This window comes from Nicotiana sylvestris, chromosome 7, assembly GCF_000393655.2.
Source record: "Nicotiana sylvestris chromosome 7, ASM39365v2, whole genome shotgun sequence".
NCBI classification, from domain to species: Eukaryota; Viridiplantae; Streptophyta; class Magnoliopsida; order Solanales; family Solanaceae; genus Nicotiana; species Nicotiana sylvestris.
This window is the reverse complement of record NC_091063.1, coordinates 159,614,426-159,630,018: the sequence shown is the minus strand read 5'-3', so window position 1 is coordinate 159,630,018 and position 15,593 is coordinate 159,614,426. Positions and strand designations below refer to the sequence as shown.

Here is a 15,593-nt window from a genome sequence, read left to right as displayed (position 1 = left end):
GCGATGAAAAGTTTCAGAACTAGATTCCAACCCCGATATCAAAAAGTCAATTCCCCAGTCAAACTTCCAAACTTAAATTTCTTATTTTCGCCATTTCAAGCCTAATTTGGCTACGGACCTCGAAATAAATATCCAGATACATTCCTAAGCTTGTAATCACCATGCAGAGTTATTGAAATCATCAAAAATCCATTCCGGGGTCATTTATACATATTTAACCTTCCGGTCAATTTATTCAACTTAAGCTTTCTTCTTAGAGACTAAGTGTCACAATTCATTTCAAAACCTCACCGGACCCTAATCAATTAACCTGGCAAGTCACGTAACAACTGTAAATCTTGAATTTAACAGTAAATGGGGAAACAAGATTGTATTATTCAAAACGACCGACAGAGTCGTTACAATTTTTTATCGATACTAGGAACATGTTTTGTATGGTAATTTCCACATAGATGGGAGTAAATGGAAAGTTTCTAACTAACCGGATATGTAATATGCTAGGGACTTAGAATTGATCATGAGATTTTTATTTTTTCACATAATAGCATGATAGATGTGGTGTGTTGTGTGGGATTAAGATTTGCAGGTACAACGTGGCAGTTTAGTCTTAAGTGGAAGGTCACTAGTTTTGGACAGCATGAAATGTTTCAGATATTTAGATGAATGTTATAACTACTTGGTAATTTCTGAGAAAGGTGTGTATTCAGAAGGCACATTGTGCTTTGACTTACGGATGTTCATTGGTATTACGGTACTCACTTGGTTGATTGACTACTCATTTTCAAATTATTGTTATGTGGCATAGAAAAATTATGGAAGTATTCCAAGTGGGATGATCGTGCATGAAGGGTGTTTTAGTCATTTGAGTGCTGGAGTTATGATCAGTTATGGTGGTTCATGTGTCCTATGAATTTGGGGACTGGGAGTTCTCAAAAGCTAATTGTTTTGGGGCTGCGGACTATGAAAGTGTGGCCAAGTTAACTAAATAATAGTACACGTTATAGTTATGTCATTGATGACTTTTTTGTGGACTCTTTATCCATGCTCAGAATGTGTTTGGGCTATAACAAGCCTAGAATTGACTGTTGAGCCTTAGGCTATGATATGCCTAGAGTGGACTGTTAATCTTGAAGTTTTAATGCTTCTCGTATTTGTACCTTTGTTGAGAACCATCTGGGCTATACTTGAGGTTACAAAGAGTCTAATTTCTAACACGAACTTGGTAGTTGCTAACTATGTGTTAACATTGCGGAAGCTATTTGAGCTGCGTGATTGAGGCTACATAGGAGTTAAAATCCCTGGATGATCTTGATAAATGCATCAGTGATAAAAGATTTTAGATTTGAGCTACGATATCACACTTTGTACTTGCCTACACTTTAGCATGTCATTTATACTAGTCCAGGAATGCGAGAATCTTATCTCACTCATCATATACATATATACCTATTAACAATTCCCATATCATATGTTTGGACTAGATCCATATGACTATGCCATGCGAATTATGTTATTGACACGTGAGTTGTCCGAGCAGAACCATATGTTGATCCAGTGAGTGGTTGTGAGTTCTTGTATGATTATTTCAGATTCGGTGGTGAACGAAGGTTTTAGAACGAGGTCTTGTTTGATATGAGGCTTATTACCTGTATAGGGCTAATTTGGGTAGCTACTGTGATTTGAGATCATTGATATGAGCATTGAGTTATGTGGTATTTGATCTTTGAGTATTTGAGTTATGATTACGGCTTGGTACAACTTGTTCCGAATTATACAATGTATAGATACGATCTTCAGATCTTGTAGGAAATTACGGATGTTGAAAATTGGATTCTAAGGCTTATAGGCTAGGTTGAATTAAGAAATTTCAGTTATGTGGTATTATTAGACCTATATGGGATAGTGTGACATGGGATCACCCTGGGTATGTGCCTGGTAAGGCTACACAGTGGTTTGATGGCTTTCGGAACAACTCTTAGCACATTCAAGGACAAACATATGTGTAAGTAGGGGAAAATGTAACGAACCGGCCGATGGTTTTGAGCGTTTCCATCCCGTTCAGCTATTTGAAGTCTTGAGTAGCTTCGTTTTGTGTATTAGGACTTGCGACGGTGGTCAAGTTTTGTTTTCAGATGATTCGAATTTTAATTGAAAAAACAATTCATGTTTTGGAAGTTTAAGTTGAATTAATGGACCGCATGGTAAAATATCTGTAAACCGCCCCGTACTAGATTTTTGATGATTCAAATAGCTCCGTATGATGATTTTGGGCTTAGGATCATGTCCGAAAAAGTTTTTGGATGTCCGTAGCTAAATTAGGCTTGAAATGATGAAAATAGGAAATTTAAGTTTGGAAGTTTGATTGGGGAGTCGACTTTTTGATGTCGGGATTAGAATTTAGTTCTGAAAATTTTCATAGCTCTGATATGTCATTTATTACTTGTGCGCAGAATTTGAAGTCAATCGGACTTGATTTGATAGGTTTCAGAACTTCAATGAACTATCTATTTTAACATATGAATACATATGGGCCGTCAAGGCCTCTGACATACTGCACAAAATGAACCTCTGTCTACAAAGCCTTTAATATTATTTGACATCAAATGGACAGGGTACCGGCCTACCCATAAGTCTGTAGCATACTCTGACATGATGACTTATTGACTTGGCTGCACTCCAAATGAGGTGGAGTCTTACCGATCCTTCGTTGAATGCTGATCTCGTCTACTATGAGGGCTCGCCAAACTGATTGTCTATACCTGCAAGCATGAATGTAGCGTGCCCTACAAAAGGACATCAGTACGAATAATGTACTTAATATGTAAGGCAGAACTGAAACATAACAGTAAGTCAACATTAATTAAAGACATATAAGAGTCAACATGAATATCTGAAGTTCTACTGTATATGCATACTTATTATACTAATATATATGTGTGTATATATATATATATATATATGTGTGTGTGTATATATATATATATATATATATATATATATATATATATATATATATATATATAATGCTTATCTTTGAGACTATTATCCATATATTATGATGCATGACTACCCAACTGATCAGTGGTAACTGCCATACCGGCCGTAGCTCGGTGGTAAATGCATGGCTACCCGACCGACCGTAGCTCGGTGGTAAATGCATGATTGTCTGACCAGCCGTAGCTCGTTGGTAAATGAATATGCATGACTACCCAACCGATGGTAAATAATGATACATAACTGCCCAACCGGTGTAACTGCCCGACCGGCCATAGCATAATGGTAAATGCATGAAGATGCATGTACATGTATCACTATATTATTAACATTAACATCTTTATCAAATACCTCAATAGGTAACTAGATACATACTTAGACATGCTTGAATATCACTTTATAAGAATAAATAACATAGACATCCTTAACTGCTAAGAGTAAAACCACTTATGGAATAGCATTAGGTTTATGTATCGTTACTTGGATCATGCCAAATAAAGAAGGGTTAGACTTAACATACCTGAGCCGCTTTTTTTGACAATCATTCAAATACACATCAATTGTGACAACATGTAACAGTAGATCGAAGTAGTAAAAATCCGTATGATATTCTTGCTCGAATTCTTTTTAAACCAAAAATGTCACTTTACTAAGTTGCCTACCATTTTTTAGGAATTTGCGATGTATAGAAGGCTAAACCAGCATATTTTCTCTTTTCATGCGTTCAAAATTCAAAAAGAATTTTTATTTTACCGTGAAATATGTTAGAATTTCATATTAGAATTACGGAAAAGGTAGGCTAAACTCTAAAGTGATGACTTAGGTACCAAACCCTCTCAAAGGTGCCATCTTGCAATTTAATTCAAGAGTCACTAATGCCTCATGTGTTGCTGCCACGTGGGGAAATTTAGACTTATCTAAAATATTTTAGTTAATTACTTACCCGCATAATTAAGAATTATCTCAAATTTCTTAAAATACTACTCATTTTTAACACACTTTATACATCTTACTATCATGGTCATGTGGTACCATATAAAATTAATACATACACTATTATTTCATTAAAACATCCATGTAAAAATACATATATTTTCTCAACTTTTAATTTTCCTAATCTCATATAAAGAGTAAAAATTTTCGTGCGCTTTATTCATAAAATGATAATACGATAACCTTCTTTTCTTGTGCAAAAATAATTCTATCTTTACAATAAAGGAAATCTCATAAACTTTTTTATATTATGAGTATAATTTACCATATCCGAAAATAGTAATAATGATAACTATCCAAAATTATACTTATAAAACTTTTACTAAAATACTCCATTGAAAATAAAATACCACACTGACATAATATCTAACGGTATCAAGATTGTTTAACTTATGGGGTCTTATAATAACATAGTCGCAAATCCTCTAAAATCTCATGAATGGTCTTAATACTTTCAAGCTCATATGGATTACTATGACTCATCCTAATATTAAAGTACGGAATATAACATCCTTCCCCATTTAGAAAATTCATATTCGAATGTTAATTCATAGAGATTTACAAAATTTTCGTTAGGGCCTCCTCTGTAAACTGAAGTAAAAACCAACCTTTGTCAGAAATCTCGACTATTCACAACCTTTTGTACTTAAGTACCTCATATATTTTTCACCTTTACCTTGCTTACTTTTCAATATTGCATCGTATCTTCTATTTCTTTCATAACCTCCCTTTCACATTATGCCTTAAAGCTCTACTGTGATACATGCACCTCTGGTGCATACAAAATCTGGCGAAAACTTTATACTGACTTCTTACGACTCAGCTCTATGGCACGATCTGGAAACAAAAGAAAGGTAACATTTCCTAAATGCCCTATAGCCTCTCAATTATAAATGTGGCGCGCAACACACCCATAAGTGAGACTCTACTAGGTACGACTTTGTAGACTCCCTAGGACACGACCCGTTCTGATATCACTTTGTCATGCCCTAAACCTGGGGAGGCATGGCTGGAACTTGGTGTCGTACAGGCTCGAGAGAACCATTTTGTAGCTCATTCTTTGTGTGGCCATCGTGGGACAACATGGCAACAACTCCTAGGGCATAACTATAAGTGGGCAACCACTGTATCAATGAACCATTTTTCTTAAAATATGAATACATATAGGCCGCCAAGGCCTCTGACATACTGTACAAAATGAACCTCTGTCTACAAAGCCTCTAAGATTATTTGACATCAAATGGGACAGGGTATTGGCGTACCCATAAGTCTGTAGCAAACTCTAACACGATGACTTATAGACTCAGTTCCACTCCGAATGAGGTGGAGTCTTACCGATCCTTCGCTGAATGCTAACCTCATCTACTATGAGGGCTCGTCAAACTATTTGTCTATACCTGCAGGCATGAATGCGGTGTCCCCAACAAAAGGACGTCAGTACAAATAATGTACTGAATATCTAAGGCAGAACTGAAATAGAACAGTAAGTCAACATTAATTAAATACATATAAGAGTCAACCTAAATATCTGAAGTTCCACCGTATATGCATATTATTACACTAATATATATACAATGATTCCCTTTGAGACTATTATCCATATCTTATGATGCATGACTGCCCAACTGATCAATGGTAGCTGCACGACCAACCGTAGCTCGGTGGTAAATGCATGAATACCCGACCGGCCATAGCTTGGTGGTAAATATGTAACTGCCCAATCAGTCGTAGCTCCGTGGTAAATGCATGACTACCCGACTGGCCGTAGCTCGATGGTAAATGAATATATATAACTACCCAACCGGTGGTAAATAATGATGCATAACTGCCCAACTGGTGGTAACTGCCCGACCGGCCGTAACACGGTGGTAAATGCCTAAAGATTCATGTACATGTATCACTATATTATAAACATTAATATCTTTATCAAGTACCTCAATAGGGAACTAGATACATGCTTTGTCACGACCCCGGTTCGCCCTCCGTAAACCATCGTGATGGAACCTAGTCTCTACGACTAGGTAAGCCTTAATTGCGGAAGAAAAACCAAAATTTGAGGAAGTAAAACAATTTAAAACAGAAATAAAGCAGTAACAGTGTTTAAATGTGCCGCTCGGCATACACCATGTTTAACTCTCACTAGCAATACATATATCCAAGACCCGAAAACCCACTAATCACAAGCTAAGAAAAATACTACATAGCTCTAACTTCGGATTGTCTAATAAGAGCAGAAAAATAAAGAAGGGCTAAATACTAAAAACAGGAATAGAAAGGGACTCCTCGGTCTGCGGACGTGGCAGATGTACCTCGAAGTCTCTAAAGCAGTCGCCTCCCTCAAGGATGGTAGGCATGAGTAGCGGTACCTGGATCTGCACATGAAAAACATGCGCAGAAGGTGCATGAGTACACCACAACGGTATTCAGTAAGTACCAAGCGTAACCTCAGTTGGGTAGTGACGAGGAAGGTGAGGGCCCTACTGAGATTAAATAAATATAAAGATGACAAGATAAGATAAGCAGTACAATTGAGAATCTACAGTAAGAATCTATAAAGGATAATAAGAGTAAAATAACGGAAACAGAGATGAAGGCAAACGACAAGGAAGTACCACTCATAACAAGGATGATAACCGGGGATCTCTTGGTATCCTGTGGATCTCTTGGTATCCTCTATGTATACAAATGATCTCTTGGTATCCCGAGGATCTCTTGCTATCCTCAATATATTCTAGGGATCTCTTGGTATCTCGAGGATCTCTTGGTATCCACAATATAATTGCCAGATATCTCTTGGTATCCCCCACTTCAGCCCAAATCCATAAATACATACAGGGGATCTCCCGGGATGCCGTCCCGTAGTCCCAAATTAAAAACACACAGGAGCAACACAAGAATACTCAATTTAATGCTAATTTCGTACCAAGTAAATAGTTAATTTTAACATAACATGCTTCACGTATTGCAATTAAGGCAGTTTAAGCAAATAGGCAATTAAGTCAAGTAAACATGCTTTTCTAAACTACAACAGGCTAAATTTGCAAGTAGAATAAAACATGAAAAAGGAACTCAATTGAAATACTTAAAGTAAAACCGGATTTTCAACAATTAGCTCAACTGCGCACTCGTCACCTCACGTACAAGGCATTTCAATTATCAAATATATCATATCCTAAGGAGAAGGTCCCCCACACAAGGTTAGACAAGCCACTTACCCCGAATCGGCTCAAAATCAACCCGAAACCACGTTCTTGCCATGAGTACTCGACTCCAAATGGCCCAAATCTATTCAATTCAATTGCATAATGTAAATAACACTTCAAGTAACTGATTCTACAATTAAATTCTAAGATAATACGGGAAATTATGTAAAATGACCAAAATGCCCCTCGGGCCCACGTAACGGAATCAGGTAAAATTTATATTTACAGAAACCTTGCACTCTCACGAGTTCAGTCATATCAAAAGTACCAAAATCAGACCTCAATTTGTCCCTCAAATCATCACTCAAAGGTCTCCAATTAAATAAGCCTAAACCCCCCTAATTACCACTGATTTTCCTTATTTTTTTCATGCTTAATTTGATAAAAATCACTCAAACAATGAGTTTAAGGACCAAAGACCTTACCCCAATGAACTCCTCTAAAAATCCCTCTTGAAAAGTGCTCCCCAAGCTTCTTCCTGTTTTGAAAAGATGAAAAATGGCTAAATTTCGCGAAGACAAGAATTTATATATTCTGCCCAGTGATTTCCGCATTTGCCTCCCTCAATTTCACTTATGTGGCCTGTTAGCCGCTTTTGCGGTGGCGCACCTGTGGAACCCAAACTGCAGGTGCGGTTATGACAGAACCAGCAGCTGAAGCTGCAACTATAAGTCAAAAATATTTCTGTCAACCATCTGAATTCATCCCGAGGCCTCCGAGACCTCAACCAAAGGCACCAACAAGTCACAACCCACTATCCAAACTTGTACCAATCCTTAAAACACCGAAAACAACATCGAAACCTCGAATTAACCATGGATTCAAGTCTAAGAACTCCAAAATTCTCAAAATACGCTTTCGATCAAAAAGTCTATCAAACATCGTCCGAATGACCTGAAAATTTGCACACATGTCACATTCAACACTATAGAACTACTCCAACTTCCGGAATTGCATTCCGACCCTCAGATCAAAATCTCACTATCGAACCGGAAACTTCAAGAATTCAACTTTCGGCATTTCAAGCCTAATTTAGCTACGGACCTCCAAAACACAATCCGAACATTCCCTAAGCCCGAAATCCCCTAACGGAGCTAACAGAACCATTGGATTTCAATTCCGAGGCTGTCTTTACATTGTTCCGACTACGACCAACTTTCCAACACTTAAGCTCTTATTTAGGGACTAATTGTCACTCTCCGAAACTCAAAATCGAACATCCCGGCAAATCAAAATAGCAGAAATAAACTTGGGGAAAGCAGTTAATAGGGGATCGGGGCGTAAATTCTTAAGACGACCGGCCGGGTCATCACATCCTCCTACACTTAAACATTAGTTCATCCTCGAATGAGCATAGAGACATACCTGAAGTAGTGAAAAGATGAGGGTAATGGCTGTGCATATCTTGCTCGGTCTCCTAGGTTGCCTTCTCGACCGGCTAGCCCCGCCATTGAACCTTTATTGATGCAATTTGACCTCAGCTTTCTAACCTGCATGTCCAATATTGCCTCTGGCTCCTCAACATAAGACAGATCCTTGTCCAACTGAACTGAACTGTAATCCAACACGTGCGACGGATCACCGTGATACCTCCGGTGCGACAAAACATGGAATACCAGATGAACTCCGGCCAAGCTGGGAGGTAAGGCTAGCTCATAAGCAACCTCCCCAACACACCTCAATATCTCAAAAGGGACAATAAATCTCGGACTCAACTTTCCTTTCTTCCCAAATCTCATGACTCCCTTCATAGGTGAAACCCAAAGCAGAACCAACTCTCCAACCATATAGGAAACATCACGAACCTTCCGGTACGCGTAACTCTTCTATATGGACTGGGCTATATGGAGTCTATCCTGAATCACCTTGACCTTCTCCAAAGCATCGTAAACTAAATCTGTGCCCAATAATCTAGCCTTACTCGGCTCAAACCATCCCACTAGGGATCTACACCGTCTCACATATAAAGCCTTATGCGGTGCCATCTAAATGCTGGACTGATAGCTGTTGTTATAAGCAAACTCCGACAATGGTAAGAATTGATCCCAAGACCCTTCAAACTCAATTACACACACTCCGAGCATATCCTCAAGAATCTGAATAGTGCACCCGGACTGTCCGTCCGTCTGAGGGTGAAATGTTGTACTCAACTCCTCCCGAGTACCCAACTCATGCTGAACGTCCCTCCAGAACCGTGATGTGAACTGAGTACCTCTATCTGAAATGATGGACATTGGAATTCCGTGCAGACGAACAATCTCCCGAATATAAATCTTCGCCAATCGCTCTGAGGAGTAAGTAGTACACACAGGAATAAAGTTAGCGGACTTGGTTAGCCGATCCACAAACACCCAAATGGCATCAAACTTTCTCAAGGCCCGTGGGAGCCTAACTACAAAGTCCATGGTGATCTGCTCCCACTTCCACTCCGGAATCTCTATCCGTTAAAGCAACCCACCCGGTCTCTGGTGCTCATACTTCACCTGCTGACAGTTAAGGCACCGAGCTACAAATACAACTATATATTTCTTCATCCGCCTCCACCAATAGTGCTGCCTTAAATCCTGATACATCTTCGCGGCACCCGGATGAATGGAATACCGCGAGCTATAGGCCTCCTCCAGAATCAACTCCCGAAGCCCACCAACATTGGGTACACAAATCCGACCCTGCATCCTCAATACCCCATTATCACCAACAGTCACATATGTGGCATCACCGTGCTGAACCTTGTCCTTAAGGACAAGGAAATGAGGGTCATAATACTGCCACTCCTTGATACGATCAAATAAGGAAGACCGAGAAACCACGCAAGCTAGAAACCAACTAGGCTCCGAAAGATCTAATCTCACAAATTGGCTGGCTAAGTCCTAAATATCCATCGCCATAAGACTCTCCGATGCTGGTAAATAAGCCAAACTCCCCAAACTCTCCGCCCGGCAACTCAAAAGCATCGGCCACCATATTGGCCTTGCCCGGATGATACATAATAGTGATATTATAGTCCTTCAGCAACTCTAACCACCTCCTCTAGCGCAAATTTAGATCGTTTTGCTTGAACAGGTGCTGCAAGCTTCGATTGTCAGTATAAATCTCACAGGGAACCCTGTATAAATAATGGCGCGAAATCTTCAGGGCGTGAACAATGGCAGCTAACTCAAGATCGTGAACAGGGTAGTTCTTCTCATGTATCTTCAATTGTCTGGATGCGTAGGCAATTACCCTACTGTCCTGCATCAACACCGCTCTGAGGCCAACCCTCAAGCCATCATAATAGACCATATAAGACCCCAAACCTATAGGCAACATCAAAATTGGGGCTGTGGTCAAAACTGTCTTGAGCTTCTAGAAGCTCGCCTCACACTCCTCTATCCACTGGAACAGAGCACCCTTCTGGGTCAACCTGGTCATAGGGGCTGCAATCGATGAACAACCCTCCACAAAATAACGGTAGTAGCCCGCCAAACCAAGGAAATTGCGGATCTCGGTAGCTGAGGATGGTCTGGGCCAACTCTACACGGCCTCTATCTTCTTTGGATCCACCTGAATACCCTTACTCGATACCACATGGCCTAAGAATGCCACTTAATCCAACTAAAACTCACATTTCAAGAACTTAGCATATAACTTCTTCTTTCTCAGAGTTTGAAGCATAGTCCTCAAGTGCTGCTCATGATCTTCCCGACTCCGGGAATACACCAGAATATCATCAATAAAGACAATGATGAAAGAGTCAAGATACAGCCGGAACACACTGTGCATCAAATGTATAAAGGCTGCTAGGACATTGGTCAACCCAAATGACATAACAAGGAACTCGTAATGACTATACCGAGTCGTGAAAGCAGTCTTCGGGATATCTGGCTCCCGAATCTTCAACTGATGGTAACCTGAGCGCAAATCAATCTTAGAAAACACTCGTGCGCCTTGAAGCTGGTCAAACAGGTCATCAATGCAAGGCAAAGGATAGCCGTTCTTCATTATAACCTTGTTCAACTGGCGATAATCAATACACATATGCATAGAACCATCCTTTTTCTTCACAAACAAGATAGGAGCACCCCAAGGTGATACACTAGGCCGAATAAAACCCTTATCAAGCTATTCCTGTAACTGATCCTTCAACTCCTGCAACTCAGGAGGAGCCATACGATACGGAGGAATAGAAATGGGTTGATTGCCCAGCAACATATCAATGCCAAAATCAATATCTCTATCAGGCGGCATGCTTGGAAGATCAGCTGGAAACACATCGGGAAATTCCTGTACTACTAGAACTGAATCAACTGAAGGGGTATCAATACTAACATCTTCACATAAGCTAAATGTGTGTCACACCCCTTCTCAACCATATGTTGTGCATTAAGAAAAGAAATGACTCTATTGGGAGTGTGATCTAAAGTACCCCTCCACTCAACACGCGGTACACCTGGCATAGCTAGCATCACGATTTTGGCATGACAATCAAGAATAGCATAATGGGGTGAAAACCAGTCCATGCCAAAGATAATATCAAAATCAACCATGCTGAGTAACAATAAATCGGCTCTGGTCTCAAAATCACGAAGAGTAACCAAACACGACCGATAAATGCGATCCACAATAAGAGAATCTCTCACAAGAGTAGAAACATAAATAGAGGTACTCAAAGAATCTATAGGTACACTCAAATGCGAAGCAAAATAAGAAGACACATAAGAGTAAGTAGATCCTGGATCGAATAGAACCGATGCATCTCTGTGACAAACCAATATAATACCCGTGATGAAAGAATTGGAGGTAACAGCCTCGGTACGGGCAGGAAGGGCATAGTATTTGTCCTGGCCTCCCCCTCTAGGGCAACCTCTACCTCCCCGACCTCCACCTCTAACTGGCTGAGTAGGTGGGGTATCAACTGGAGTTGTAATCATAGCCTGATAACTCTGTGGGGCATGTTGTGGCTGAGAGGTCTGTGGATGTGCACTCCTCCCAAGTCTAATGCAATCCCTCACCACGTGGCGTGTGTCACCACACTCAAAACAAGCTCTGGGAGGACATGGCGGCTGTGACTGGCTCGGGCTAGGTCTGCTAGACTAACCTCTGAAAGCACCTCGCGCAGGAGGCGCGCTAGATATCGGTGGTGCATAATAAGGCTCCTGAGGTCTAGGAGGAGCTGGAACACTACTGGCTACTAGAAGAGCTGAATGAACAGGGCGACTCATATAACCCCTACCATGACGACTTGCTGCTGGGGCACGGGCACCAAAGAAATTGCCCGACTCTCGAGACCTCTTGGCCTCCCTCTCCTCTCTCTCTTCCTAGAATGCATACCCTCAATCCTCCTAGTTATGCTCACCACCTACTAATAAGAAATATCCATCTCCAACTCACGAGCCATGCTACACCTGATGCTAGGAATAAGGCCCTCAATAAACTGGTGAACCTTATCACGAACAGTAGAAACCAAGGCTGGTGCATGCCTAGCCAAACTAGTGTAACGGACAACATATTGTGAGGCAGTCATAGCACCCTGGCACAAATGCTCAAACTCGCATGCCTCCCTGCCGCTCTGAGGAACATACTCTCTCAGGAACAGATCTGAAAAATAAGTCCAAGTTAGTGAAGCAGCCTCATCCAAACTGTCTAACTCATAGGTGCGCCACCACTCATAGGTGGCTCATCGATACTGGAAGGTAGTGAAGGAAACCCCGCTCGATCCTGATATACCCATAGTGCGGAGAATGCATGAACTCTCATCTAGAAATCTCTGAGCATCCTTCAATGCTAGACCGCTGAATATATGAGGCTTGTACTTCTTGAACCTCTCAAGCCTCAGCTGCTCCTTCTTAGAATCCGGTGCCCTGTCCTTAGGCTAAACTAGCACTGCAGGCGGTACAAGGATAATCTTAGGGACCTTCTCAACATGCACTCGCTGCTTAGGAGTGCGGGAAGTGGGAGTCTGTGCTCCTCCCCCGGCCTGAGATGTGGCTGTAGCAAGGGGAAACAACCCTGCCTGAGCCAGAGTGGTGTACATGTTCATGAACTGTGCTAGAGTCTCCTAAAGATCTAGAGTAGTAGTGGCAGTACGCGTATCAGGTGCCTGGACTCTGGTTGGAACTGCTGGTGGTACCTTGGCAGTAGCTCGCACAGGTGCTTTGGTTACACCACGTGCGCGTCCTCGGCCTATACCCCGGCCTCGACCCCGACCTCTGACGGCTGCAGTAGGGGGCGCAGGTGCCTGATCATCTCGGGTAGCACGTGTCCTCACCATCTATGACAAAATAGAAGGCAGAAGTTTAGGATTGTGATTTCAAAATATTGCATGATAAGAAAATCAAATAAAGTGGAATTTTTCTAACAGTTACATAGCCTCTTATAGATAAGTACAGACGTCTCCGTACCGATCAGCGAGACTCTGATAAACCGGCTTGTGATCCATGACTCCTATGAACCTAGAGCTCTGATACCAAATTGTCACGACCCCGGTTCGCTCTCCATGAACCATCGTGACGACACCTAGTCTTTATGACTAGGTAAGCTTAAATGCGGAAGAACAACCAAAATTTGCGGAAGTAAAACAATTTAAAATAGAAATAAAGTAGTAACAATATTTAAATGTGTCGCTCGGCATACACCATATTTAACTCTCACTACCAATACATAAATCTAAGACCCGGAAACCCACAAATAACAAGCTAAGAAAAATACTACATAGCTCTAACTTCGGAATGTCTAATAAGAGCAGAAAAATACAGAAGGGCTAAATACTAAAAGCAGGAATAGAAAGGGACTCCTCGGTCTGTGGATGTGGCAGATGTACCTCGAAGTCTATAAAGCAGTTGCCTCCCTCAAGGATGGTAGGCCTGAGTAGCGGTACCTGGATTTGCACATGAAAAACATACGCAGAAGGGGCATGAATACACCATAGCGGTACTCAGTAAGTTCCAAGCCTAACTCTGGTTGGGTAGTGACGAGGAAGGTCATAGCCCTACTGAGATTAAATAAATATAAAGATGATAGGATAGGATAAATAATACAATTGAGAATCTACAGTAAGAATCTATATAGGATAATAAGAGTACAATAACAGAAACAGAGATAAAGGCAAACCACAAGGAAGTACCACTCATAACAAGGATGATAATTGGGGATCTCTTAGTATCTAGAGGATCTCTTGGTATCCTCTATGTATACAAGGGATCTCTTGGTATCCCGAGGATCTCTTGGTAAAATCAATATACGTGCTAGGGATCTTTTGGTATCCCGCACTTCAGCCCAGATCATAAATACGTACAGGGGATCTCCCGGGATGCCATCCCGTAGTCCCAAATTAAAAACACACAGGAGCAACACAAGAATACTCAATTTAATGCTAATTTTGTACCAGGTAAATAGTTAATTCTAACCTAACATGCTTCACGTATTGCTATTAAGGCAGTTTAAGCAAATAGGCAATTAACTCAACTAAACATGCTTTTCTAAACTACAACAGGCTAAATTCGCAAGTAGAATAAAACAGGAAAAAGGAACTAAATTGAAATACTTAAAGTAAAACTGGATTTTCAACAATTAGCTCAAGTTTGCACTCGTCACCTCACGTACAAGGAATTTCAATTATCAAATATATTATATCCTAAGGGGAAGGTCCCCCAAACAAGGTTAGACAAGCCACTTACTTCAAACCAGCTCAAAATCAACTCGAGACAAACGTTCTTTCCACAAGTACTCGACCCCAAATGGCCCAAATCAATTCAATGCAATTGCATAACGTAAATAACACTTCAAGTAACTGATTCTACAATTAAATTCTAAGCTAATACGCAAAATTATGTAAAATGACCAAAATGCCCCTCGGGCACACGTCTCGGAATCGGGTAAGATTTATATTTCCAGAAACCTCGCACTCTCACCAGTTCAGTCATATCAAAAGTACCAAAATCGGACCTCAATTTGTCCCTCAAATCATCACTCAAAAGTCTCTAATTAAATAAGTCCTAACCTCCTAATTACCACTGATTTTCCTTAATTTTTCATGCTTAATTCGATAAAAATCACTCTAATAACGAGTTTAGGGACCAAAGACCGTACCCCAATGAACTCCTCTGAAAATCCCTCTTGAAAAGTGCTCCCCAAGATTCTTCCTATTTTGAAAAGATGAAAAATGACTAAATTTCGCGAAGACAAGAATTTATATGTTCTGCCTAGTGATTTCCGCATTTGCGGCCACCCACTTCTGCAGAGCCAAGGTCTCATCTGCGACTTTTCATTAAAGGGCCAATTTCCGCACCTGCGGTCTCCAACTCGCATATGCGGTTCCGCTTCTGCAGAAAATCTCCTGCATTTGCGGAACCTGCTGACCTCCCTTAATTTCACTTCTACGGCCTGTTAGCCGCTTCTGCGGCACCGCACCTGCGGAACCCAAAC

At 40.8% G+C, this 15,593-nt stretch overlaps 1 protein-coding gene across 1 annotated transcript; it reads right to left on the bottom strand.

Moving 5' to 3' along the window:
• Positions 1-11,291: 11,291 nt before the first annotated feature.
• On the bottom strand, positions 11,292-12,100 carry LOC138874029 (uncharacterized). The gene is made up of 2 exons (XM_070152531.1): positions 11,596-12,100; positions 11,292-11,476 (listed from the first exon to the last, which is right to left on the bottom strand). The coding sequence occupies exons 1-2, from the start codon at positions 12,098-12,100 to the stop codon at positions 11,292-11,294; spliced, it is 690 nt and encodes a 229-aa protein (XP_070008632.1).
• Positions 12,101-15,593: the final 3,493 nt, after the last annotated feature.